At 47.3% G+C, this 23,538-nt stretch overlaps 1 protein-coding gene across 5 annotated transcripts in view; it reads left to right on the top strand.

Annotated features, from left to right (window-relative positions):
* The window catches only part of CSNK1D (casein kinase 1 delta), a 574,414-nt gene that overhangs the window by 75,489 nt on the left and 475,387 nt on the right, over positions 1 to 23,538 (top strand). For all 5 annotated transcript variants that reach the window (XM_069655333.1, XM_069655334.1, XM_069655335.1 and 2 more), the window contains exons 2-3: positions 10,060 to 10,170; positions 10,633 to 10,781. In XM_069655333.1, coding sequence (XP_069511434.1) covers positions 10,060 to 10,170; positions 10,633 to 10,781 — 260 coding nt within the window. The remainder of the gene's footprint in view (positions 1 to 10,059; positions 10,171 to 10,632; positions 10,782 to 23,538) is intronic.

Raw genomic sequence — 23,538 nt, 5'->3', positions numbered from 1 at the left:
CTTCCATTCCCAGAATCCTGCAAAACTCACGCCAGAAGCGAGAGGTGAACTGTGGACCCCTATCTGTGACCACACAATAGGGTAGGCCATGAAGGCGGACTATGTTTTGCAGAACGAATTCGGCAATTGCACCAGCAGTCGGGACCCCCTTACATGGGATGAAGTGAGCCATTTTCGAAAAGGTATCCACAATTACCAATACAGAAGTGAATTCCTGAACTTCGGGAAGATCCACAATAAGGTCCATGGTGATCGTATGCCATGGCACCGAAGGGGTCGGTAGAGGACGAAGGAGTCCAGCAGGTTTTTGGTGACTAGCTTTATTTCGAGCACACACCTCGCATTGAGACACATACTGCAGAACATCGTGCCGCCACTTGGGCCACCAGAAATGTCTAGCCACCAACTCCTGAGTTTTTGACTTTCCCGGGTGTCCTGCCAATGACGAATCGTGGCACCAAGATAAGGCCTTTTCCCGTAGTTGCTTAGTGGGCAAGTACAAGGCTGACCCATGGTAGGGGAGTCCCTCAACGAAAGTATTCTGAGGATCTTGTTTGCACCACTGATGGACGTCCTGCATAGTGAGGTCTTTTAATACGGCCTCAAAGAAATCAGAAGTAGCTCCAACGATACGTGTTGGGGGAATAATAGGTTGTGGTGTAATGCCTGCCTCTCGCTCTGCTGACTCGGGATATCGTGACAATATGTCTGCCTTTCGATTGTTGGCTCCGGGTCTATACGTTATGATGAAATCAAACTCGGCAAAGTATTGAGCCCATCGCAATTGGCGCGGGCTCAACGTCTTGGCGGTTCTTATAAACTGGAGGTTACGATGGTCCGTTATGATCGTGGTGGTGTGACGTGCCCCCATCAGGTAGTGTCGCCACTCACCAAGAGCTGCCTTAATTGCCAACAATTCCCGATCGGCAATGATATAGTTCTGTTCAGCTGGGAGTAGTTTCCTTGAGAAGTAGGCCACGGGATGTAGCAGGCCTGTCTGGGGATCTCGCTGGGACAGGATAGCACCTAGAGCGTAGCTAGAGGCGTCGGTTTCCACTACAAAAGGTCTAGACAAATCCGGGTGTTTCAGTACCGGGGCGTCGGTGAAGGCCTTTTTGAGCTGTCGAAACCCCTGGTCGGCCGATGTGTCCCACTCAAAAGGGCAGCCTTTACGGAGAAGCTTCGTGATTGGAGTGACCAATGCTGAAAAGTTCTTTACGAAGCGTCTGTAGAAGTTCGCAAACCCCAGGAATGACTGAATCTCTTTCACACTGGTAGGGGGAGCCCAATCCAAGATTGCCTGCACCTTTTTCTTGTCCATTTGTACGCCGGTTGGGGTCAGGAAGTAGCCTAGAAATTCCACGGTGGTACAATGGAACTCGCACTTCTCCAGTTTTGCATAAAGGTGGTATTCTCGCAGCTTTTGCAAAACGGCGCGTACATGTTGAACATGTTCCTGGAGATTTTGAGAATATATTAGGATGTCATCTATGTACACTACCGCACATACGTCTAAATATTCTCTAAGGACCTCATCCAGGAAGTGTTGGAAGGCAGCGGGGGCGTTACAGAGACCGAATGGCATAACCTGATATTCGTACAATCCGAACTTGGTCCGGAAGGCGGTTTTCCATTTGTCTCCCTCACGCACCCGCACAAGATGGTAAGCGCCTCGAAGGTCCAACTTGGTGTAGATTGTCGCGTCCCTAACTTGGTCCAAAAGAACCGGGATGAGAGGAAGCGGATAACGGTTCTTAATGGTTATCTGGTTCACTCTGCGGTAATCTATGCAAGTCCGGAGTTCTCCAGACTTCTTCGGTACGAAGAACAAAGGGGAGGACACTGGTGAATTAGAGTGGCGAATAAACCCATTCTTTAAATTCGTAGCTATGTACTCTTGGAGGTGATTGTTTTCTGCCTCCGTTAGGGCATATATACGACTACACGGTAGAGTAGCCCCAGGCTCCAGATCAATTCTGCAGTCAAAGGGCCGATGTGGGGGTAATGATTCTGCAGCTTGTTTGTTAAACACGTCCATGAAATCTGCGTATTCCTGGGGTATATTTTCGGGACGCATTTCCTGCTCAACCGAGACGTTGAGAGCACACACTGAAGGTGTACTTTCTTGCCGGCAATGTTCAAGACAATGCGGTGAGTCCAGACTGATTGACCCTGTGGTCCAATGAATTTGGGGGTTATGCTTTTTTAGCCACGGTAATCCCAAAATCAGCCCAAATTGCGGGGCGGCAATGATATCAAAGGCAATTTTTTCCCTATGCCAAGCTCCGCATTGTAACGTCACCAAACAAGTGTTATGTGTTATGGGCCCTGAGCAGAGAGGAGTGCCGTCAACGGCACGTACAGGTTCTGGGTCTGCCTTTTGCTGTACTGGGATACCTAAGGTAACCACGTACTGGACATCAATGAAATTACCTGTCGCTCCCGAGTCCACAAACATAGTGACCTGTTTCTTTTGTGTTTGGAACTCCAAACAACCCGTCAAGGTGACATGCGTAGCATAGTTCGAAATGCCTGCCATTGGGGCCCTACTACTCAACAGGCTCGATCGGGTGACCCCCACTACCGACGAGCCGAAGCGTTTCCCTGGGTCTTGGGCTTGCTTGGGCATTCACGAACAAAGTGCCCAGCCTTGCCACAGTACATACAGAGGCCGTCCTTCCTCCTTTGTTCCTTCTCCTCTTTAGTGAGGGGACCTCGAACTGAACCTATCTGCATCGGTTCTTCCCCCTCAGATCTGGCCGCCACCCCCCGGGATCCCCTATACAGATCCAACCGAGGCATGGGTCGCGAATCTCCCTTTCGTTTATCGCCCCGCCTTTCTGCCATTCGGTGATCAAGCCGTAAGGCCAGATCAATCATCTCTGAACAGCCCCTTGGCTGTGGATCTACCTGGGCAATAAGGTCTTTGATATCATCCCTCAAGCCTTGATAAAAGAGGGACATCCGCTTATCACGGGGCCAGTCGGCTTCCGCTATCAGCCGATTGAAATGAGTGACGTATGTCACTAATTCCTTAGACCCCTGCTTGAGGCTTAACAGTTCCCGATCCTTGCAAAGGGTGGCGGCTCGCCGGTTAAATATTTTCTCGAATTCCGCCAGGAATTCATCCCAGTCATAAAGAATGGCATGGTCTTTTTGGACTAATGGGTTTGCCCATGCCGCAGCGTCCCCTGTGAGGTACGAAATTACAAACGCCGTTCGGGACTGAACAGACCGAAAGGCTGCAGTCTTGGTCAGAAAATGGAGACGACACTGAGTAATAAAAGTGGTAAACTTTTGTGGGTCACCAGCGTAGCGCTCAGGAGGTGCCAACGGAACTGTTGCCTCCGGACTTACGTGTACCTGCACCGGAGTGGGCGGTTGGGTAGGTAAGGGCGCTGTCTGAGCCGCTAAACTGCGCACCTGTGCGGACAGGGTGGCGTAGTCCTGTCTGGACGCTGCCAGTTCACCTTGCAAGTCCTGCAGGGCTTTGGCTATTTCTTCCATGGTTTCAATGGGGGCTGGCCACGTAGCTCGGGCACCTGAATGTTACGTGGGCTTGTGCTTCTGTCACGAAGTCCAGAATCCAAGGCGCAGGAGCGACGCAGTACCAACCACCCCCACTTTGGTCGTGGAGCCCGCAAGTCAGAGCTTACACGGGTTTCCTGGACCAGAGCAGGGAAGGAGGGTTAGGGTCTCGATGATTGGATAGGTAGGGGGAGTTAGGTAAACCGGATTGAGGGTGAGGTAGAGGTTATGGGTGGGAATGGGGAGTTCTACTGGGAAAGTTTGGTTGCTGCTCACTTTGTTCTGGTGTTCTCAGCCCTTACTAGCTACTTGTACATAAGCACCAATTTGCACATAAGAACAGTTTAACTCGGCCTAACCCTAAGTCATCGGAACAGTACAAGAACTAGCATGCAACTTAGCTCTGGTCTTCTGTGTCCTGTCCATGAAGAGCAGTCACGTCCTTGGCACGTCTGAAGGGTTGTTTTCAAGGTCCAAGCTAAAAGAAATTAACAAGCATTAGAACATGCCCTCTATTACTCTCTGCATTCACCTCATGCAGACTCACTCACACAGACACACTCTCTAATGCCTCTCTCAAGGCCTGTATAGTGCTATTGCACTATGCTACGCAAGCGATCTCCTTGCAGATCCCTGCAAACATGTTCGAATGCACAAGCAGTCTTCCTGCAGACCCTCGTGATCGATTTGTGCCCTAAAACTGTGGCAGGTGTCTCCGGTGCTGTGTTTTCGCCTCACGGATATGCTTTGGTCTCCAAGAGGCGGAAACACCCCGAATGGCTAAACGCCCGTGCACAGGTCAATGTATCCCAAAAGAATGCCGCCGGCACATTGAGCGCCGAAGTTCTAAAAACTTAGCTTTTCGTAGCTGTGCAGGGGCTCTGGGGTGGCAAGCATTCGCCCCCCTGCACTTCCCCCTCGATCCCTTTGGGCCCTGAGCAAAGAGGAGTACTTATCTCGTGTGGGCGAGGGGCCGGGCTGCTGCTCGGGTGGGGCTGGGCCCCTCGCGTGTAGTTTTGCTGGAGCTCCGGTCCACACGTCTTGTCGGCATGGAGTCTCAAGCACAAGCCCCGTGCTCGGGGCTCTGCGCATGCGCGATGGGGCGGCCGCGCCCTTCCTGGTTCCTGATTGGCCCAAAACGTCCCTGGGCATGCTGGGGATTGTAGTCCTTTGGCGCCGGCTGCTGGGAAACGCAGTCTTTAGTCCCTTTCTCCTGCACATAGGGCAAAGCAGCCTTTTGTATGGTTGCATCTTAGTTTGTCTCTCCCCTCCAGTACCCAAAACAGCACCCACAACACCCCTACGCCTAGCCTGTCCTTGTCTCTGCCTACCTGAGTCCCTGACACCGAGAGGGTGGAACCCAGGGAATCTTAGAAGCTTGCTTGTCCCGAATTGGGTGCATAAACTGAAACAAAGGTATACAGAGCCCCCATCACAAGGCATTTGACTGCCACGAAGCGTCCCTCTGGGCACAATATAGAGTCCAAGATCTGGGGGTTGAGGCCTTTTTTAAAAAGGATTGCTGTGCCCCCCTTCTTGGATCCCTCTGAGGCGAGGAATTGGAGTGGGTATAGGCGTGAGCGAAGGTGCCCGAAGTCAGCCGGGAGGAGGTGAGTTTCTTGAAGCATTGCCACCCCGCCTTCCTCGTCCTGGAGTTTCTGTAAGATCGATTTGCGATTAGCGGGGGAGTTCAGCCCGTTAACGTTTAGGGAGAGGCACTGTTGTGTCTGAACTTCTCGGGATGCGGATCCAGCTATGGTGAGCTCCGCTGGGAGGGGGCCGGAGGGAAGATGGTCAGACGCCATCATTGGTGTAGGATAAGATTGAGTTGTCCCGCTCTTGGGGTTTTAACGGGAGCCCCCAACTGGGGGCTAACTTTTTAACTGGCGGGGTGGTCGACATTGAGAGTGCGGCCAAACCCCTGGCCAACGGGGCCAGTTGAGTAATTAAGGTAACTTGGATTTCCAAGGACATAAAGGTGGAACGTACCTTGCAATGGGCATGGGCCGTGAGTGAAGCCCGCCGTATTGAGCGGTGACATCTTTCGGCAGCGTCGGAATAGGCGAGTTGTTGTAAGGGGGGGGGGGGCAGGACCCACAGCCTGATGGTGCGGGATTGATTCCCATTGTCAGACCCGTGTGCCCTTCACCTCTTCCTGTTTCGGGAGGCTCTTGACCAGGCGGACCGTCTGGGCTGTGGGGTGGGGGCGGACTCCTGGTTTTCTGTCGCTTCTGAGGTCGTTGGTGCGGCCCCCGTGGGGGAGGAAGGGTGCATAATTTTGCTGGCATCCTTCAGGTGGGCAATTCTCCCCAGAGTGCCCTTGTATGTGAATTGCAGGGCTGTTGGGAAGAGCCATCTGTACCGGATCTGTCGTTCTTGAAGGAAAAGGGCTAAGGGTCGCGGTGCTTTCGGCTTCTGAAGGGTTAAGAGCGAGAAGTCTTGGTAGATCTAGAGGCTCGAGCCCAGAAAGGTGAGCTCGACATTTGAGCGACTGATGGCGTATATGGCCTCTTTTGTGGAGTAGAAGTGGACCCTGGTGATGACGTCTGGGGAAGGGGAGGGGGGTCTGATTCCACCCCCCGGCGTGGGCGCAGTTTGAGCGACTGATGGCGTATATGGCCTCTTTTGTGGAGTAGAAGTGGACCCTGGTGATGACGTCTGGGGAAGGGGAGGGGGGTCTGATTCCACCCCCCGGCGTGGGCGCAGTTTGAGCGACTGATGGCGTATATGGCCTCTTTTGTGGAGTAGAAGTGGACCCTGGTGATGACGTCTGGGGAAGGGGAGGGGGGTCTGATTCCACCCCCCGGCGTGGGCGCAGTCTGTGGGTGCGATCCTTCAATAGTAGGGACTTGTCCAGGTCCGGGAGGAGGGCCTGGAAGAAATCTCCCTCGTATTCAGCCAGTTGTTTGTCTGAGACTGAGGTGGGAACGCCTCGGATCCGAAGGTTATTGTGGCGGACCCTGTTCTCCAAGTCCTCCTGTTTGAACTCCAGAATTTCGCACCTATCCTGAAGGGCTCTGACGTATTGCTGGATTTCGCCCAGAGTTGTTGTGTGGTCCTGCGTGTCGTGCTCGACCTCTCCCAGTCTCTGCTCCATCTCAGTGACTCTGTTGTTGGTTTGCTCCAGGTTGGTGGAGAGATCTGTCATGCAGGCTCTGAATTCGGCCTTAATGTCCGCCATAAACGCTAGTAGGTCGCCTCTGCTGGCTGGGGGAGGGGGGGGGGTCGCCCTCCTTTTGGTGGTCCTGCTGGCTGGGTCCGGGCAAAATCTGGTTTCCTCCCCTTGTTTGAGGCCATCAACATGGTGGCTATGTCCGCATTTTTGGTCACTTTTGTTTGTTTGGACATGGTGCCAGGAGTGGGGCGGGTGTAGTGTTGGGCGGCAAGATTGTGTTCTGCCTTGTGATCTGCCTTGTGTCCAGCCTTGAGGGCGCTGCCCCGGGCCGGGGAGCGCCGGGTCCGGTATCCGCCAGCAGTGCCCCCCCAGGAGACAGCAGCCAGCTTTGGGAGCGGAGGAGATGGGCCGGGGCGCCCCAGGAAGAGAAGATTCCCGAGAGGAAAAGGACCTCGGGAGCCCACCACAGTGTTCCCTCTGCCTGGGCTGCTGATTGTGAGCTCCATGGAGGGCCCGGGGGGGGGCCTGAATGGCGGAGGCCCCCGCCCGGCGGCTCCGGATGTGTCCAGTGCAGGGTGGCCGCAGGTTCCCAATGAGGCAGGGGAGCTTGATGGGGTGGGACTGGACCAACGGGAAGCACCACAGGGTCCTCGCAGCCCCCCACCCCCCTGGAGTCACCCAGGATTGTGGTGGTGCTGGCGTGGGGCCCCCCAGTCTGCTGGGGGAAGACGGGACCTCCGCTTGACTTCTTCCTTGGGTAGAAGGTGCAGGGTGGGAGGGTGGTGCTGGGCTCCCCCGATGCTGGAGGGGCTGGGTCTGTGATGGGACAGCCCCCCCCGGCGAGTGAGGAGGGGGGGGAAGCGATGTTTCCAGGGGAGTGAAGCCAGGCTGATGGTGGGCCGGGGTGCCCCTGGAGTTGGGCCCAAAGGCCTGCAGGGTCTGCGGTCGGCGGCTCTCCCCAGAGCAGCCCACGGGAAAGCACGGGAGGAGGAGCCAGGAGCCGGGAGGAGACCAAAATACCTGCCGGCGAGGGCTCAGGCAGGACGCGCCACAGCCCCCACTCTTGCGGGTCCCGCCCGGCTGGTCGCTCCCCTCACCACGAGGGGCCGTCTCCCGGGTCTGCGTTGGAGCAGAGGGCTGATCTCTGCTCCGGGATGGTGCGTGGGTGTCTTCCCCCTCAGTGCCGGTGTACGGCCGATGCCGTGGGGCCCTGGATCAGGTAGACTGGAGCTGGAGTCTGTCGGGGGGGGTTGATCATCATGTGCCGGGCCCGCTTACAGAGCCCTCAGCGCAGCCTCCGGGTCCGCGGGCTGAGTGCACCCGCCATTTTGGAATTATGTAGGCGTTCGGTGCTGTGAGGAGGTGACAGTGTAGCCGGGTCCCTGGAGAGCATTATGCTCTCAGCTTTGGTCCTTCAGTGCCCCATATGTTCCGGCGGCCCCAGATGTTAATGGGGCCCGACAGGATCTCAGGAAGCCGCATTTTTAGGGCTAACGCGGCGGGCTTCGTACAGCTGGCATCAGCGGAGCAGCCGCATCGATGGCGCTCCAAGCCACGCCCCCCATGTGGGTCTTTTTCCTGTGTCCTTCCAACTTCCCATTAGTGACCAACAAAACCCATTCTTCCAGCAAGTCCATCCATATCCTATTACTCCTAATCTTGGAGCTTCTTCCATCACTAGACTAAATAAGCTGTTCAAATGAAGATCACTAGCCATTTTCATGTGTCTCCCTTCTCAATCTCCCACGGGCCAAGCACTCCTCAATATGATTACCAAATTCAGTACTAACGCTTTCATTCCCGTATAATTTAATAATCAGGATAGTCAACAATCTATCTGCAGCTTTGTATTTCACTGCAGTAGCCAGGATTACTGGTGTATTATTAGAGATGATCTTTATCGACACATTTTGAGTTTCTAAATGCACATAGCAAACCTCCCACTGGACGACCCATTTTAGGTATTAGGTTCCAAATAACTGGCCCAATCTAGCCATATCGGATTCAACAGCCAAGTCTCTTGTTAAATCACACTATCACTCATGGAAAATATCTTGTTCTGATTTTCATGCTTCATAAAGCAATTGAAGCCTCTAGTATTCCACACTGCTAGTCTTTAGTAGTTTTCCAATGTCAGAACTCGCCTTCCCCAAACGTTTCCTGTGCTAACTTAGCAGATAGAGATGTGGGCAAACTGGATGAAATATTGTAGTTTGGAGACATCTGCCAGGATAGCAGGTCAAGTAAAAAGCAACAGGGAGATAAGATAGAAAGTCAAGGAGTTTGGGATCACCTGATGAGTTTAGCACCAGTTGGACAGATTATGCAGCCAGCAGGTCAAAGACCCAGGTTTATAGGTTTTCCACCAAAAGCGTTTGGTTGTGTGATCATGTACATTCAAAAGTGTTCACTCGTCAAAATGTTGCACCTTCTCTTACAAATTAAACATAGTTGACACTATGAGATTTAGATGCACTAACCTAAAGTTTACATAAATGGAGACCATGCAGTGTTTTATTGTAAAAATACTGTAATTATGCATTAGGTGTAACATTTTTAGGAATGTAATTGCAGGACTTTAAAATAATATATGGTTAACATGTATTTGTCAAACAGAATATAGTTAGCTTAATAAAAGTATCATCTTGATTACTTCTACCCAAAACTTTCTTTACATTTCAAATAATTGCAAAGCAGAAGCCCCACATAGGCCTTTGGCACTTAAAGAATTGAGGAGATGATTACTGCAGGACGCACTTCATTAGCCCATTTGAATTTGCAGTGAACAGAGAAAAGGGGGTGGGTAGAGCCCTCAGGCCAAGAGAAGAAGGCAGGGTGAACTGTGTTTTGATTGAACAGGGTAATTTAAACCACCAGCTCTACTACCCACATGCCAATTCAATTCGCAAACCTACAGAAATAAATGGCAAATTGCTATGCGACGCGACACTGCTTTTTTTTGCCTTGTGTTCCAAAGTTTCACACATTTAAATCAAAATAGTCCCTCCACAAGAGCTTGCTCTCATTTGTGGAGGGAGGGGGTGGGGTTGGGGCAGGAATGTATTCGGTACATCAGCAATGGTTATTTAGAAATGTAGTTATCAATTACTATTTTAATTGGGTGTAAGAGGTAAATGCCAATCTGTTGCAATATTTATAATTTGCTGCCACAACCTTTTGAAATAGTTTCTACCATATCTTAGGGGATCTCCACGGTGCTATTGGATAGTTAACTGAAGTACAGTATCTACGGCAGTTCTCGTGGGTGTTAAGGGTAACCCCTTGTACGCACAGCTTTGCATTTGTTTTGTGGTTTTGGGTATAGATTGCTCTGATGTTGCAAACTTGCAATGTGAAGGTTTGTATCTTGTCAATAGGTGTACTTGTTGCTGACATGATTCCAATTTTCTCTACAGGAACGGACATTGCTGCTGGAGAAGAGGTCGCCATCAAACTGGAATGTGTAAAAACCAAACACCCACAGCTCCACATAGAGAGCAAAATCTACAAAATGATGCAAGGAGGAGGTAATGTTTAAAGCCATGTTTATTATACGCTTAATAGTGCAAATCTACTAGCATGCATGATTTTAGGATGTTGAGTAGGATATTTTTGCTTAATTTATACAGAACATAGTTTTCCAGAATGTAGACAAACCAGGTGCTTGGTGAGTTATGTTGTGTGTATGTGGATAATTAAAGGGCCAGCGGCCCTCATTTTACTCAATGTTTACCCCTACTATACTATTTGCAAAAACTGTGATGGCAGCAAATCTAAATGCAATGTAAGATTTATGCACATTATATCATCTTGTTGTTCAGCAGTAGCGCCAGCTGACTGGGAGCAGTCCTATTTATTATAAGGGCACACTTTTAGATCTCTCCTGCTTATCAACTTTGATCACTGCCATGATGTGTTTACACAGCAATTATTTTAATGTGAAGTCTTTACTATGCTCTGCACCAATTTGACTGTATTTCTCTTTTTAGTTGGTATCCCAACTATAAAGTGGTGTGGTGCTGAAGGGGATTATAATGTTATGGTGATGGAGCTCCTTGGACCAAGCCTCGAAGATCTCTTCAACTTTTGCTCCCGGAAATTCAGCCTGAAAACTGTGCTTCTCCTTGCTGACCAAATGGTAAGCAATCTGTGTGGTGTTTTACTTCTGTGGGTGCCTCATTGAAAGGTGCCACGGTGCTTAAATTATGATAACTTCTTATATAATGCAGACCCAGCTAGATCAACCGCTCTTTACCAGTGGGTAGGAAGGGACAATTTAGTGATAATGCATATCCGAGAGTGTGGATTGAGGTCACTGTAATCTCATGTAGTAAAGCCAGTAGGTGGGGTTGCTTAGGAGTGATGGAATTACTCTGAAGAGGTGTTTTATGAATTGGGAGAATCTGGGTGAGTTAATTCTGGAGGCACGTGTTCTTCCCTCTGCTCCTGGCACATACTGAAGCATTTCTTCTACTTTTGAGTTATTATATTTCTGATTGTCCAGCAGGCCGCAAATGTCCCATTCACTCGAGATTGGTGAGTGAAGAATGAATCTGGGCAAGTCAGGATTTATGTACATGTGGAGAGCTGGCAACTGGGCGAGTGTTCATTCTACATTCTCCACAGGCTTTGTGTTCTGCCCGGTCATCATGGTACACAACCGAATCTTGCTGGGATTGCTTCTGCAACCTCACGGGATTGCAGGTGCAAGAGAGCTTCTGCACAGTGCTGATGAAAGGTAGGCTGTGGCAGAGTCTAGCCACTGAAGACATTATATAAACCCCATATACCCAATTGGCATCCAAGGTGCACTCTATACTGAGAACCTTCAATGTAAATATCTCCAATTTGTATTATCCACAACAGTTGTCTCAATGCTTAATCTGAAAACTAAACTAATGCATTAATCTCTATTATAAATCATACACTGGCCACTTTGTCTCCTTGAAAAGTAATGTTTTTCTTTCCAATATAAATCTTAATTTAAATACCAAGTCATGCATAACTTCATAAATTCGATATAAGACTTCATGAAAATTAAATGATCTTACATCTGATTATAATAGCAGAAATCTTCTCATCTGGCGCTCTACGTGTTTCGGATATTCAATCCATAATCGGGAAATAATCTGATCAGTCAAGGCCTAATTGTAACCATCCTTAACGTTGTGTCCTTCAGGGATTGTTCAAACTAGCACTAACCTTTTGCTGTATTCCTCACATATATTCCTTTTTTCTATCCACCGGACATGTACTGAAAAAATTATTCCTGAAATAAATCTGAATATTGTAACACAATGCAATACTGCTTCACCAACTTGGGAGATAAATATGACCTACCTAGTCGAAAGTAGCTCCTCTATTCCAATGATCAAGCCCCAGCAGTAGAGTTAACTACATCATGTAGTAACAATATTCTGCACCTATTTGGAGGGTATAAATCTGGCTTGAGGTGCTCTGTGAAAATGATGTAACCGGTTTAAAACTGCACTTTAAAGGTTCCTGCAAAGAAAAGAAAAATGGCAGCAGAGTCAATCGGGCAATGCTTAAAAAAGATGGCTCAAAAAACGCAGTTCCCTACCTACTAATTCTCACACTGTACACTGCAACATTACCTGTTGCAAGTAGAATTGTGAAACCGAACATAGGCTTGCCAGGTGTGCAAGCTTTGTTTTTGTCCCGTTTGTTTGAAGAGCGCCTTGAAAATGCTCCAGTCGGTGGCTTCCATAAATCCATTAACGCTTAAAGCGCATCTTTTGTACAGAACTTTCCAATCCACTTCTCTCGCAGTCAGTGAAGATTGCTTGCCCTGGCACACCCCCTTCAAACTAGTGCTCCGGCTTCCTGGATTACCAAACCAAATAAAGCAACGCCCAATGTGATTAAATGCAGTGATTAAATATGTTTTTACATACATGAAATGTGCAATTGCACTTTATTGTATATTCAGATTTGCAAATCTCAACAAAGATGGTGAAATATTTTTAGTAGGAGCAAACAAAAAAATACTTTGCTGCAATTATGAAAACATAAAGGCCCATTCCGCAACAATTCCCCCATACACTTGAATGATTTGCATTCAACATTTTCCAACATGCAATTCTGCATTTTTCGTGTCAAAATCTGCTGTACTGGATAATCTCCAAATGGGTTGTACTGGTGTTGACCGCATACATTGCACAATCTCAAGCCAGCCTAGTTTTAGCATGGAGCGAAAAATAAGATGCAAGTAGACGATGATTTGCTTAAGATAACACCATTTAGTTAAGTGGGAAACTGGGATTTAAGCCCAAGCTTCGTCCCAGCAATGATCTCTCTGGATGGTTCTCTTTCAAGAGCAATCTGTATTAAGTGAGCCCCTTTAAAATAAATTATGTTTTGGTCATTTCAAATGCCACTTCCGCACCTCTCCTTTGTTTCCTTTCGGACTGTATAGCTCTCTATACAAGGCCTCCATTCAAAAATGTCTCTTCTCTGTCAATCTTCCTTTCTCGTTTCTGTCTCACTTTCACTTTTCAATCCCCATCACTTTTGTCTCCTGGCTTCTTATACCCTTTTCACTCACACATTCACTTCACATCCCTTCACCTTTCTATTCCCCCTCCCTCTCTCCATGTCAGCCCTTCGTCCCCTTCTTCCCTCCACGCCTTATCTGCATCTCTCCCCTGATTCCCAGCCTATTTTTTTCTCATCCACATCTCTATCCCTCACTTTCTATCTCGCGCTTCGCTTCCTCTTCCTCCCATCTCATGAGTCTTTGCTAGTCTCTACACACCTTCTCTTCCTCTTACATCACCTCTATTGTTTTGCAAATGCTTTGAGCTTACAGCTTTGATGTTAAAACACCCGAAGCCAAAATTTAAAATGTTTCATGGCCAAAAGTCAGTTGGGTGGCAATCCAAGGCACTTGAGAGAGAGCAAATCCAAGACTGGTAAGGCTGGCATTCAATAATGATCAGTCACGTGCATGACAGATTCCAGTTTTGACACATCTGAATGGACAGACTTGCTAATAAAATATAACCTATATAGTTCAGATTTGCAGTGATCATGCATACCTTGACTACTAGAGGCTTGAACACTCTTTTCTGATCAGCTGATGGGACATATGCAGCGTTATTACCCAGATGCGTCTTTAAGCCTGCTCTACAGAACTTGGCACCTTGTCTTTTGGGCCATCCTGTGCAGAGCATTTACTCCATACCTCGCAATGCATGTCCTGTGTAATTGAAGCAGTGGAAGATGACATGGGACCACCAGCAGGCCTTTGATTTGCCTAACAAAAGTGATCTCAAGGAGATCTTAGTCTTGTATTTTAAAAAGACATGGATACGCTTCTCAAGTATGGATTATGGAATTCTCAATGAAATAACTGTGATTAAAGACTTGCTCTGTTTTACAACTGGGATATTATGTATTGGTCATGGCTGGTGCAGTGACTACACTATTGACATTTCTGTGCACTCGTTAAGTAATATCAACCGCTACCCTTCTTTCACAAATTGAGGCGAGTGACTTTTGTTTGGCGAGTTGCTTGGAACATGAAAATTTGCACGCGTATGGTAAGGGGTTGGCGTATGTTAAGGGGTTGGCTTCTGATCATTGACCGCTTGCAATGCCCAGCTTCTCTTCTATTTGCTTTTGTAGACTTTGCTCTCAAGGCTGGGTAGGTGTGATGCAACACGTATGAAAAGTAGCCTAGGTGTGTAGTGGAAAGCGATACAGGTTTATCAGGGGTTGTGTGAGGTCATTAAATATGACTTGGAAATGGGTATGGCATCCTTAAGTTGTTTTTGTTGCAAGATCTGGGTTTTTGAGGACCGAAGGCCTTAGACGGTTGCCTAGACATCAAGGTGTGGTGGGAATGGTCTTGCTTTTGGAACAGCAAATGTGACACTACTTGGTTTGGCCATTCTTTGCGACTGCCTTTGTTTAAGGATTAGTTCTCTATGAAAAAATGTTGATTACCTGTTGTGGTGAGAAGCAATCTGTTGCCGTGTTTGATAGCCATGAGTGATGTGAATGTTTGACGTTGGAGGAGGAATATGAATTCTGTTTTTCTTTTGGGGTGAGCTATAGGTGCCCTGTGGAAGCCCAGTATTGGATCATCTAGAGACAGACTTTCATGTAGTAACTCTCACCGACTGTCTGTGTAGGTAGGGCGTCAAGCTACCTAGCGAAACCTTTTCTGCAGTGGCTTAAATACAGATTGCGCATCGAATAGAATGTAAATAGTTCAAAGATTTTGCAGCAGGAACTGCAGTGTCTTATACCTTTTTTATAACCAATGTGAAAGAAGGAGCAGACTATAGCCCTCCAGATCTCCCAAACCGGTGCACCCAACAGTAAATTATACTACTAGTTGAGTTAACCAGACCAGGGGAAAAGGGGAAGTGGAGAAAATAACAAACGGTCGGGTAACACTGGAGTTCTTCACTTCAACACGCCTTAGAACTCTGGATGGATGGATACCTGCAAATGACACAGCAATGGTTGGCTTCTTTACTGGAACTCACTAATCATTTCCAATATGTACCTCCACATGACCTTTAGTACCTGACTGTTTCTTTACTGAGAGACTCTTGAAAAGGGTTTTGTCCCTTTTTGTCTTCTCTTGCTTTCCACTCCTGAATCCATTATGACTTAAACTCCTCTATTGGTATCTGAGAAACTTCTGTGTTGCAGAACTACTTCTGTAAACTGAAAACTCTTGAGCTTCAATCAAGTACTTGCAGAACTCTGCTGTATTGTTTCTAACCCAATCAATTGATGCTTCAATGGCTTTTGCTGTGCTCTGTGGAAATTCTTTTGTCTTGCCTTGAGTTTACCAACTAATGCTCCTCAGGCGAATCCTAATAGTCTCTATGTGCTAGTTATACACCTTTGCCTGTTGCCTTGTGAGAAATGTTCCTTGAAACTAGATGCTTCTTACCTTTTTTTTCGGAAACTATTTAAGTGTGCTTTTCTTTCTATAGAACGTTACTGATTTAATTTTCACAATAAAAGAACTTGCGCGTGCTCACTCAACCTGTATTCGCACACCGCCAGTGGATCATGTTGAATGAAGTGACTGCTGCCTTCTTAAAACAGCTGCTCTTCGACACCGCCGAAACAAATCTCCTCAGCGGTCCGACGAGAACTGTCATACGTGGCCGCAGCGGTCTTCCTCGACATGCCGTCTCAGGCTGCGAGGTCCTTTCCTCGAACGCTGTCAATACGTGATGCGTTAATTACTGTTTAACAATCACGGCAGGGCGCATAGCCTTCTAGAGTCGCGCACAAAACGCACACACTCCGTCTCAAGCGGGCACATGAACAAAGAACAACGTTCATTAATATTTACACTATGTATTTTCTATCCCAAAAACTCAATTACATTAGTTGCAGGTAAACAGTCTGACTTTTCTTCTGAGCTTGTAACTAATATATTCTTAGACTGAGCTTGCTTTAAATGTTAAGACGACATGAATAAACTTTCTTTAACTTTGCTTTTGAGATACTTCAGTCACTTATCTGAACTTTCACATCTTAAACTCTTTCTGATGATTGGTTACAGGTATTTTGCTGATTCTTCTTTAGATTTCTTCAGCGATTTCCAGAGCTCTTTAGCGCTGTGACCATCCTTGAACTAATCTTGAATGAAGGGCAGTTTAGAACCTCTCCTGAGGTTCCAAACTGCGTCACAGTAGTCCCACACCAATCACTGCTGACCAGGAAGTGTTCCATCAAGTGTTGGGACAATAGTTGCTCAGATTAAGGAAATATCTTTTCCACACAAACTACAAAATTATGAATGATACCTAAACTGGCACCTTCTGTTACTCGGGGACCTGACGGGCTCTGAAGAGTGTTCCTGTGAGAATATTGCATCTCCTTGTGGGAAAGATAAGGTGCTGTGGTTACACGTCTGGAGTTTGTGAGACTGCTTCGATTCACATGATTTGCATAGTACGCCATCTAGTGATTGGCTTGAAGTGTACCATCTGTTTTGACAGGGCCGTTCCTGTGTCAACATCCCTACCCTACGTGTACAGGTACCCATAATCCCTCGCGCATCCTTTTCCCCACCATCAGTTGGCAGTAAGCTTTGTTGCGCAGAGAAACGGCAACGCCATTGCACGCGGATTGCGTAAATCGACATTGAGGCAGTCTATCGAGCGATTTCTTCAAACTGACTTAACTGCGACACAAGGCGTGTACGGTAGGGGAGTGGGGGTTTATGTCCTATATTTGTGCAGTGCCTACTGCCATTGGTATGGCCTCGAAGCGCTGCAGTAAATTTATGCATAAAAGAGCATAAATCAGATGGATTGTCAAGTGTATACAACTTGAATGTTTACTAGTAGAAAAGAGAATACTTTTTAAACCCAAGACACACTCCACATGTAACGGCTATAGGGGGAGGCTGCAAGGGGGGGGCTGGGTGGGTGGGGGAGTACTCTGGCTTTTATAGCCAATGTACCACTGGAGGATATCTGCAGTGGAGCTCAGTTCACACACTGTTGTGTGGACACGCAGGTAAGGTCAAACTCGCAAGTGGTACAGGCAGTACTTAAACAGCTCCTGCTTCAAGTACTGAGGGAACAGATGCAATCTGTAACACGTGTCTATTTATTTGCATTTATAAAGCGCACAAACTGCCATTGGGCATCAAGGCGCTGTTCCAGAATACTCACTTGGATATAGGAAGAAAATGGGTACAATATTTTAGTATGCAGGTACAGGAGATTAGGTACAGACATGGCTCATATTCCATGGTTACAGGGGAACAGCGGGGCAAGTGCAGATTACTTGAATAAAGTGGTTTTCAGTGCCTTTCTGAAGGCCATGAGGGAGGTTTCTGATCTCAATTTGAGTGGTAATGAGTTCCAGGATTTTGGTGCTAGCACTTCAAAACTTAACCCGCCGGCTTTGGCTCTGTTGAAGGCAGGAATTGAGTGTATTTATTTTATTTGCTTTTTTAAAGCGCTCACATAGCCCGTGGGCATTGAGGCGCTGTTACAGGAATATGTCTCTTAGTTGCGTATTTATAACACGCTTAATAGCCGGAGGTTTCTAAGCGCGGACCCGGGGATCGAACCTGTGTTGCTTTGTGTCGTCACGCACGTTGCAATTTTTTAATCTGTTCATGTTTTTGGCTGAGGTGCCCAGGAGGACATTGCAATAGTACAGTTTTGCACCTATTGTGGCCCTGGCAATTTTGAGGCAGTTCTCAGCGGAGAGGTGGCGTTTTACTGCATTGATAATTTTGGTTGCGAGTGTTGCTTCAGAGGAGACATAGCTCCCTTGTCTATCCATAGATAGGGTTGAGCCCAGAAAAACCCCTAGGGTTTTTACAGCAGTAGAGACTTTGATTACAGTGTTCTCTATTTTGAAGTTGCCATATTTTCTGTCTAATTTTTTGAGGATTTCCTTGGTCAACCAATAAGATCTCAGTCTTGTCACCATTGAGACAGAGGCCATTTGCTGCCATCAAAGCTTGGATGATAGCATAAGTGTTTTGTAGTGTTTTTAGGTCCTGCTCGTAATCACCAGATAGTGGGAGAAGGATTTGTGTATCATCGGCATAATTGGTGAACGTTGTGCCGAATTCCTCTAGGTCGTTGAGTGGTAGCGTGAACAAGTTATAGAGCGTAGGGGAGGTGCAAGAACCTTGTGGTACGCCACAACTAATGGGGGATGGAGTGGCTGATGCCTGGTCTGAGAAGACCCTCATGGCTCTGCCCTCCAGGAAGGATGTAATCCAGGTGGTATCCTCAAGGGAGAAGTGGGCAGTGTCTTTGAGGTGTTTTTTTTTTCCAAGACCTTGTGGTCCACCAGGTCGAACGCTGCCGACCGGTCGAGAAGCAGAAGAATTGCAGATGTGCCCTTGTCCATATTTCCTAGAAGTTGGTTTTTTAAGTCGAGCAGGGCTGACTCGGTGCCATGCCGAGGACGAAAACCCGATTCTCTTTCCCAGGATGTTGTATAATTCCAGCTAGGCTTGCATCTGTAGATACGCAGCCTTGTCCAGAATTCAACAGGAATGGCACAGTGGTAATGGGCTTATAGAGGCGAATGATGCATTAATAAAGGTTGTAATGAAGGGTGTCAGTGCTTCAGAACAGTCTTTAATTATGTTTGCTGGACAGATGTCGCCTTTGCATAGTGGTTTTATGTTTCATTTTTAGTATGACTTCAAGAATGGTTACTTTTCTAAAGGTAAACAGCGGTGTGGACTTGGCATTAAGAAGGCTAGGGGGAATTAGGTTTAGAGGCAGTGTGTGTTATGCGGCCGCGATTTTTGGCAAGTTGTTAAAATTGGCTGTGATTTTTTTATTGCTTTATTTTTTTGGGAGTAGGTTGATTTTGTCCAACATAGCATGTTGTATGTCATTGCACCATTTCTCATCCTTAATGGTTTGATGTTTGAACAAGGGGAGCGGGGGAACGACCAGCTCATTGAAGATGGCAAATAGTTCTCTGGATTGGGATTTAGCATTGTCAATTCTAGTGTTGTAGGCAGAGGCTTTTGCTGTGGCGGTGGAATTTTTGTATTGCTTAGCAATTGATATGTAGGAGTCACGAGTAGGCCGAAGGGCAGGATTGCCATTTGTTCAGTGTCTTTTGTATTTTTAGGTCGAGTAACTGATTGTACCAAGAGTTAACGTGAAAGATCCTTTTTCACTTTTTTTTCCTCTAGTGAGGCAATGGTGTCAACTGCTTCTTTTATAGTGGTATTGTAGAGATCGACCAATTCTGTAGGATTGTTCGAGAGTGCTAGTGCAGATGCTTCTAGGAGAGGAAGGATTCTTTGGTGAGCAGTGTTTTTGACCTAGCTATGGAAGCTGACATGGGAAGGTTTTGTAAGGATGCAGCTCTTGTTGGGATGTTGAAGTGGATGACATGGTGGTCTGTCCATGGGCATGGGTTGTTGGAAATGATATCGACACCGCAGTTGTGGTCTGCTAACCAATCTAGTATGCGTCCTTTGGTGTGAGTGGGAGAGTCCACTTTTTGAATTGATTCTAGATCCAGGAGGGATTTGGCGAAGGCTTTGCTATGTTTGTCTTTTGTATCATTGAAGCTGAGATTGAAATCTCCTAAGAGGATGGCTCTAGTGTTAGGTTTTAGGTCATTACTTATGAGGTGTAGAAGATTGGCTTGGAAGTCCAATAGAGGGCTGGGGGGGACGGTAGATTAGGTGCATTGTCCTAGTGTTGTTGGGAGAGAATTAGATTTTTTCAGAGAGCATCAAAATGTTATGTGGCAGATTTAATTTGTGTTTCTTTGACTATAAGGGCAACCAGTGGTCGAAGTGTATGAAAAGAAGTAGTGGAGCTATGGTCTCTGCTGGTCTGCCCCGCTCCCCAAAAAACACCATTCCTGTGCCCCCTCCCGAACACAATCCAAACCCCCCAAAGAAACACACCTACTATTTATGGGAATGTGCAGTGCACGGAAGTGCAAGCTTCAACTTCTTCCTACACTTTTATTTTAAAACTAAACCATTTCAGAACGGTTTCTTTTTAAAATAAAAGTATAGGAACAGTGAAACTTAAAAATAAAAAGTATGGGAGCACCGCTCCCGACCACTTCGACCTCTGAGGGCAACCCCTCCTGTGTAGATCTATCTTGGCAGCTAATGATGTACCCAGGGGGTAGGGACTGGCATATAGCTGGTCCGGAGGCTTTGTGTAACCAGTTTTCTGTGTTGGCTAGTACGTCTAACTCCAAGTCAGAGATCAGGTCATGGATTACTGTAGTGTGGGCTTGCATTGACCTGGCATAAATGAGTGCAAGTTGGAATTGTGCAGTCTTATTGTTGCTAGGTTTAGGTTTGGCAATGTTCAAGGAGTGAGTGGTGCTTGGTTCCTGGGTTCTTGTCGTAGGGGTGTTTTGTGTGGGTTGGTGTGTGTGGTGGATTTTAGCTGGGAGTTTGTGCCTAGTGGTGGGTGCTTTAGATGAGCAGGATCCTAGTCTTTGGTTCCTTAGGTATACGGGTGGCGTGAACGAGTGGGTCTGTGCTCCTGGTGTGGGCTTAGATATGGCATTACTTGGGAGTTTGGGAGGAGTGACTTTGGAATGGGCAGTGTATGGCTCACTTATAACAATTGTAAGTGAGGGCACGGAGGAAGAGTAGGAGGAATCATGTGAGCAGAGGGGCATGATAGGGTGGTGTGTGTGTCCATGTTTAGTGAATGGTTGTAAGTGTTGGATAGTGTAGCAAGTTATTATAGTGGGCAGTGGGAACAAAACAGTGTCGGGGCTAAACGGATAGGAGGGTTTGTCTGGCAGCCAAGTTGGAACAGTAGTGGCCTGGCTAGTGTGCACGTTCTGGAGCTGTAAGGCTATGGCAAGCGTGCATAGAGAGTGGTGGCAAAGGTAGACTCTAACCTTATTCTAGCTGAGCAGCAACACAGTGGTGGCTCAAAATGACCCAAGATTATTAAAGGACTAGCATACAAACAACATTTCTAGCACAAGTGATTTGAGTGGACGTTACTACTGAGCAGATGCACAGTGGTGGCCCAAATGAAAGCAAACTAGTGTAGATGGTATAACATTTAGGGTAGACTAGGCACTAGTGAGTTGTGCTAGTTAAGTTAAAGGCATGGTACACAGTAGTTCGATATAGGAGTTAACACTAGTAGAGGCAGTACAGCTGGTAGAATGACAACTGGAGTAGGTTAGATACAAATCGGAAACAGTACAATAAATAAGAGTTTCCCGCTGTATGAGAAGTCGCTAGATAATGCTGCAAGCAGAGAAGTAGCCCACTACTTTGAGTGCGCATGCACACACGAGTCAGATTGTCTGCGAATCGGGCGAGTTCAGTGAGAGGCAATTGTTGAGGATAGGTAGTCCCAACCACGTTGCTGTGTGGGCGTCCGTAGTCCGCTTGGGGGTGGTGAGGTAGAATCGGTTAGGTTTGTATCAGCAGCAATTTACCAACCCCGATGTACGGAATCGGGGGCTAAGTATAGAGAGGAGCCCCTTGCGCCCTGTGGCAAACGAGAACTCTAACGTGCATATCAAAATGACAGTGGAAACGTTTTTAAGCAACAAGCAGAGTGCTTACACATTTAACGAACATTTTTTTAAACACAGACCCAGGGAGCCCTGTCAATTTGGGAATGTTAAGGTAATTTTCCAAATCTAGTGTGGCATTTTGGAAGAGGGAGTGGAGGGCTTGCTTCCTGGTTGGAGTGACAAGCGGCAGACCTGTGATTTATGATTTAAGAACACACGTTATGTTGACAATGGAGGTCTTTTTTTTATGACAAGGATTGGGTGTTTGGTGTGGCTGAAACGTCACCAGTGACAATGGCCAGCCAATGTTTGTATTATATTATAAATAATAATAATTTGGCTTTTAAATAGCGCTACGAACCCTCGGGTATCTGAGCGCTGCTTATTACCAGTAGCAGTATGTGGTGCTCATTTATCGACCTCGGAAGGATGAAAGGCTGAGTTTTGCCCTGTCGGGTTTCGAATCTGTGTTAGCAAGCTCTCCATTGATGTCAAAGCGAGCGCTATACTGGCTGTGCCACTTGACCTTACCTTACATGCAGGCAGTGTCTTTTATGACGAGAGGTTCTGCTAGAGGCACAGCTAACTGACTTACACTCTCAAAATATTTTAAGTTAAAAGCAACACTGTCGATATGGCAATGTTTCTCCCTTTCCATGAGTTGTTTATGGATACAGTTGGAGAGCAATGAGCACCCGGTCATAGTGGGTGATGGTTCAAACGAAAAGCCTGGTCTTGATCGCTTTGTGGAAGGCTAGGTGGGATGTTATTCCTCTGAAGTGAGGTGGTTACCTCATCCCCAGCATGTACTCTCCACCTCTTCACGGCGTTCCTCCTGCCCCTTGCTCAGCCCGCCGGTAACAGCCTCCGGCTGCTTTCTTCCTCATTCGCTTTCTGCATCCATGCTTCCCACGGCTCCAACTGGGCTTGGCTGCTTCGCATGGGTCTCTGGTAGGTGAACAACTGCTTTCTGACACCGGTGAACACCCCGGAGCCTTGCACTGGCTTCCTGCTGTGTTCTCTTCTCTGCGCTTCTTCCAGCCAGTAGATTGCAAAGAGGGGAGCACTGTACTCTCGCGAGCAGTCTCCCGGATGTTCTTGCGTTTGATTTAAATTTCTCCAGCATTGGATCTTTCATGGATTCACATGCTGTGAGTATTTCCCCATGCTCACTTTAATATAGTTTTCCTATGGAAAAAATACCTTGAGTATTTGTATTTATTGATTTATAAAGCGCCTTACACCAAAGCGCTGTAAGTGTCCCATCGACATTGTTATGGGTACTTTTGGCAGCACCAATAAAGTGCATACTCAGCCCCCGCAGCTTCCCCTCAGATTTCAACCGTCTTCCAAACCATTGGGATTCCTCGCCCATCTCTCCCGAGAGAATTCTACTTTTTCTTGAAAACATTTTTTCTTCAACATTTGCTTTTTCCTGTCTTTCTGCGCTGAAAAAGCTTGGTTCTGACCGTGTTATGGAATCTTCGGGACCAAAAAAGTCCTTGTTCAGGCCATGTGAGACCTGTGGCCTAAAGAACATATATGAGGGGGACAGGCACTCGGAGTGCCTTTTATTGTCTGTACCGAATCATTTGGCCGAAGAATGTGATCTCTGCGAAGGGTTCTCGCAAAAGACCCTTAGACAGAAATAGACGCCCAATGAAGGGGCCTACCTGGCGTTGGAAGTTGGCTCATCACGCAGTGGCTGGGCAACCCCTTTCTCAGACAGATCAGTCACTGCAGAGACCAAAATCTGAAGAACCGCTGACCAGAGGGGGAAGAGGTTAACATGGCGACATCAATTACTGACAGTATTGGCTCCATTAAAGTCTCGACACCCGTCAACGACTGCATCAATGACGTCTACTTACCTCAACCATTCT

The sequence above is a fragment of the Ambystoma mexicanum genome, chromosome 3q (genome assembly GCF_040938575.1).
Source record: "Ambystoma mexicanum isolate Mex_15411 chromosome 3q, UKY_AmexF1_1, whole genome shotgun sequence".
NCBI classification, from domain to species: domain Eukaryota; kingdom Metazoa; phylum Chordata; class Amphibia; order Caudata; family Ambystomatidae; genus Ambystoma; species Ambystoma mexicanum.
The sequence above is the reverse complement of the archived record's forward strand: the minus strand, read 5'-3'. Positions and strand labels throughout refer to the sequence as shown.